The sequence below is a fragment of the Notothenia coriiceps genome, unplaced genomic scaffold, assembly GCF_000735185.1.
Source record: "Notothenia coriiceps isolate Sejong01 unplaced genomic scaffold, NC01 NC01_scaffold00016623, whole genome shotgun sequence".
NCBI lineage: Eukaryota > Metazoa > Chordata > Actinopteri > Perciformes > Nototheniidae > Notothenia > Notothenia coriiceps.
The window spans coordinates 73,246-77,692 of NW_011349324.1; the positions used below are offsets into that span (position 1 = coordinate 73,246).

General features: G+C 41.8%; 1 protein-coding gene across 2 annotated transcripts in view; it reads left to right on the forward strand.

Annotated features, from left to right (window-relative positions):
* cplx1 (complexin 1) overlaps nucleotides 1–4,447 on the forward strand; it is a 65,286-nt gene that overhangs the window by 51,347 nt on the left and 9,492 nt on the right. For both annotated transcript variants that reach the window (XM_010776000.1, XM_010776001.1), the window contains exon 3: nucleotides 3,567–3,745. In XM_010776000.1, coding sequence (XP_010774302.1) covers nucleotides 3,567–3,745 — 179 coding nt within the window. The remainder of the gene's footprint in view (nucleotides 1–3,566; nucleotides 3,746–4,447) is intronic.

A 4,447-nucleotide genomic window follows, 5' to 3' on the forward strand; every position in this document is an offset into this window, starting at 1 on the left:
CAAACTCCCAGAAACCTGCAGGTCCGCTGCAACTCTGACTACTTTTAAATCCAGGCTGCTTTTGCCGCTGCTTTTAATTGAACTATTCACATCTTAAACTGCACTGTAACTTTTATCCATGTATTTTTTCTTTTAATATTTATTCTATTATCTTTTCTGTTTAATGACTGATTTTAAATGCCATTTTCTTAATGTCTTTCTTAAAGCACTTTGAATTACCTTGTGTTGAAAGGTGCTATATAAATAAACTTGCCTTGCCTTCCAAGGAGGTCAGGCTTCCCAGGAACCATGTCCAATATGTTTATGTTTTGTTTGATTAAATCTACTGAAATGAGCATTCAATGACTAAATTATTCTTAATTAATGTCATTACATCATGGGTTTGCAGCAATATTAGAACGCATAAAACCCAACTTTATTTCTTCTAGTACTTTGTAAAGCACTTTGAATTGCCTTGTGTTGAAAGGTGCTATATACATAAACTTGCCTTGCCTTCCAAGAAGATGAAGAAATAATGGAGAAACATTATTATTTTTTTATTTGTGTGTATATAGATGAGACTGGCCAGAGCTGATATGAGGACACCATGTCTCCAGATGAAAGCATCGTTTATATTTAGACAGTCTTCATTAATTATTCACAGTAGGTAAAGTAGCTTTCATCAATTATTTATAAGCAATAAAAGTGGAGCGCAGCATTTAGACGGAGACGATAGAAAGGATGACGGATGAAAACACCGGCCAAAACTACTCCGATACTTTGATTTTGAAGAGAAAAGTAAGGAAAGATAAACTACAGACTCTTTATTTAGATATCCTGTAACTTATTGTTTTCCATGTTCTATTCACATAGAACAGCTTTAATGTAATGCATTCTTAACATGTCAACTGGTCATGTCTTCTACACACTAAGGAGTTAATGAAAACACAGAAAAAAATCTACATTTGTTTATTAATTAGCAGTCACCCTCTCCGTATGACTAAGGGCCGGGGCTTGTCCTGCTCTGTCAACACAGGAAGTTCGGATTGCAGCCAAGAACTTCAAGGTCACCGCTGTCTCATCAATTTCACGGCTGAAGCAGATGGCCGTGTCTTTGAGTCTTTCCTCCGGAGATTCTGCGAGGCTCAGCACAGCAACGGGGAGCAGACAGAGGCGCTGAAGTTCGCTGTAGTCGGGGCACGGAGAGACTATTTCAAATTTGCCCAGTGGGCTCCAGGAGGTCCAGATCTCATTAAAATCTATTTCTCTACAGCGAGTGGGAAGTGAGCGGAGGGTGGTGGGTTCAGGGTTCGCTGGGCCACTGTTAGAGCTCCGGATGATTCCAGTCGCTGAGCTGGAAAGAAGAACTAATGCCTCTGGGGTGAGAGCACACAGCCGTGTAGAGGTGTCGTTCAAAAGCACTTCGGGAGCAGCTCAACACTCGGGATGACACTCGAGGTTAACTCGTGCAACTTGCTGATTTAAACTACGGTGTTACAAGTGCTTATACTCAAAAGACTAATACCTGGATTTATATTAAAGAGACCCTATAATGCTTTGTTGGGATTTTCCTCTAGTGTGTTGTATATGTTTTTGTGTATGTAAATGGTCTGCAAAGAATAACAAATCCAGAGGGAGTTTCTCTCACACACTCAGGAACTGACAAACAATATGTTAACTCTGAAGGAACCTATTTCTCCCTGTTGAATTTTTTTTCTTTTGTAACTGTAAGTGAATGGTAGCACATGTTTTCATCTGATTCTATGACAGCTCAAACTGTGTTGACAGTGCACACACCAACAACATCTGTGCATGCGTGTTACAGTATGTTGGGGTGGATGTGGTTGTGGCACATCATGTATGATTAAGTTTAGACATCTTAAAATCCGAACGAGGGTTAGGGTTTGCTCCTGCATGAGATGGGCTGTTCAGCCATCCTCCACACAGAGGATTTAATTGATCCAGGATTGGCACTATACATACATTACATTTCCCATGAGATAAAGTGCAGGAACACACCAGCTGTGTGTTGACATATGAAGCATGTAATTTCATGCACACCAGATGCTCCACACTGACAGGGAAGGAGTTTAAGTACTATATGACGGTAGCGCCTGAGACAGCTTCGCCAGAGTTCATTCCTATGTTTCCAGGGATTTTTGTTCTTGATATAAATTAACATTTTTGTCAGGGTTGAGCGAAGCAGGCAGGCAGGACCCAAACTCAGATTTCACAGAATAACACCTTTTATTCCAAGGTCAAATGGAAACAAAACAGAACTCTTCCCCCGTGAACACAGTCAAGACACACAAGGAACTTAAATACACACGAGACTAATCAAAGAAACAAGAGACAGGTGAGGAGGGAGGAGAAAACACAGGGGCGGTGAACACAACCTGGTAATCAGACAGGAGGGAACACAGACAGAAAGCAACAGGCAAGACAGGGGGTGAACACTTTTCAAAATAAAACAGGAAACCAAAGACAGAAAAAGACAAAACAAAACACAGACAGATCGTGACAATTTTAAGAGATTGATTATGATTGCCTTTGCCGTTGAAATTGTAAATAAAGTCTGATCGCTTAGGTGCAAAGGGGTAAAACATCTGTATATAAGGTGTTTGTCGGTTTCCATTTCCAAGAACATGAAACCCTTTACGTGGTCTCATCAATTTTCTATTTAGTCTATTACGGTAGAAACATTTTTCAGCGTTTCATTTATGCATTGCTTTTAGTAAACGCTGCGCATGTTTCGTCAAGTTTGTGAATGTTTTCAACATTCTGCGCAATTGTTGTTAAGTTGGAGAAGATGTTTCTTCCTTTGCATGTTTTTAGCACATTTGGGTTTTAATATTCACCTCTTTTTTGAAACTGCAGCGTGTTTCTCCTAATGGAAGTGTAACCGTTTGCAGCTGTCAGCCACCGTAGATTGCTGAGTGAAGTTGCAGCAGAATAACAATAGTAGGAATCAACAGAGTATATACTGCACATACTAAGGTTATTGCTAATAGTCTGTATTGTGTGGTGATCGACCGAGCTTAACTTATGAAATCAAATAGCTTTTGCTTGATCTCTTGTTGAGCATATCTAACAAGTACAGACAGTGGACGTAGATCAGTTGCAGAGTTTGCCCCATTGTTTGATTATTGAGGACCTTTCAACAGCACTTGAAGCCTTTTTGTTCTCTGCTCTGACCTTTAGTCCGAGTGGACGCTTCACATGAGGATGGTAATTCCTGTTGGAGATAGCAAAGGCCAAAGTGAGCAGCACAAAGGCAATCAAGAGAATTGCTAATAATTTATTGCGGTGTCTTTTATCCCGGGCTGATGATCGTGGCTCTTACCTCTTCTTTTATCTATTGTCGTACAAAGACACTTTGGTTCATCCGAGGACAGATCGTGCTGCCCTTTCACCGGCCTGAAAGAGGATTGAAATACAAAGCCATGTCCATTGAATAATCCAAATCTTCGCTGTACCACCGTGTGCTGCAAATGCTTAGCAACAGAGATCTATCAGGTGTCACTTGTTAGAGGATTTCTGCCTGACATGTCTTTCATTTCTAACTTTTCTTTCTCTTTCTCTGTCAGGGGCCACCAAAGACATGGGCAAGATGCTCGGTGGGGAGGGGGAGGAGAAGGATCCTGACGCTGCGAAAAAAGAGGAAGAAAGGCAAGAAGCGCTGAGGCAACAGGAGGATGAGAGGAAGGGCAAGTACGCAAAGATGGAGGCAGAGAGAGAAAACATCCGACAGGGGATCAGAGATAAGGTAAGGACAAATACCTCCATCCAGCTAACCAAGGTTACAATCAAACAGAGATAACATCGTTGTTTTGCTTTTGTGAGTCTTCGGGCAGCGTCTGAAACAGTATTCGTCTACCTTTTATTTAAACAGGATAGGCCTCATTGAGATAAAAGAGTCCTGGCCCAAGAATGGAAACAGCACAGTTACAGACACTTTTAAAACACACAGTCATACACCAAGTTTAGCCAAAGCATCTGCAGACACAGCAGCCTGCTTCAAGGTCTTAACAAATAGCGATAAAATAGTGATGGTAAAAGTAAGAAGGACATTGACTTCTTCACCTGCACCACCATGAAGAGAGGTCGATTTCTCTGGCTTCCTGTTCCCTTTTGGAAAAGCCCGGTGTGATTTCCTGGGATTCATATACCAACGTTTTGTCATGGCCCTCAAGGCCCTGACACACCAAGCAGTCACCAGAGAACTCGCCGACGCCGACTGTTGCGTCGCCGTGTTCTCCTGCGTCTTGGCCATGTGTCGCACTGGAACGCGTACGTACGAACTGCGCATGCGTGAGTGGCAATAACTCTCCTTACCAATAGGTGGTGGTAGTGTGTATTCGTCATTCAAAAGAGGCAACAACCGGAAGACAGAGAAGAAGAACAGACTGCGATATAAACAAGCAACAAATAGCGTGTGCGTTCCATTTTCACTCTCGTCCATCGAAAA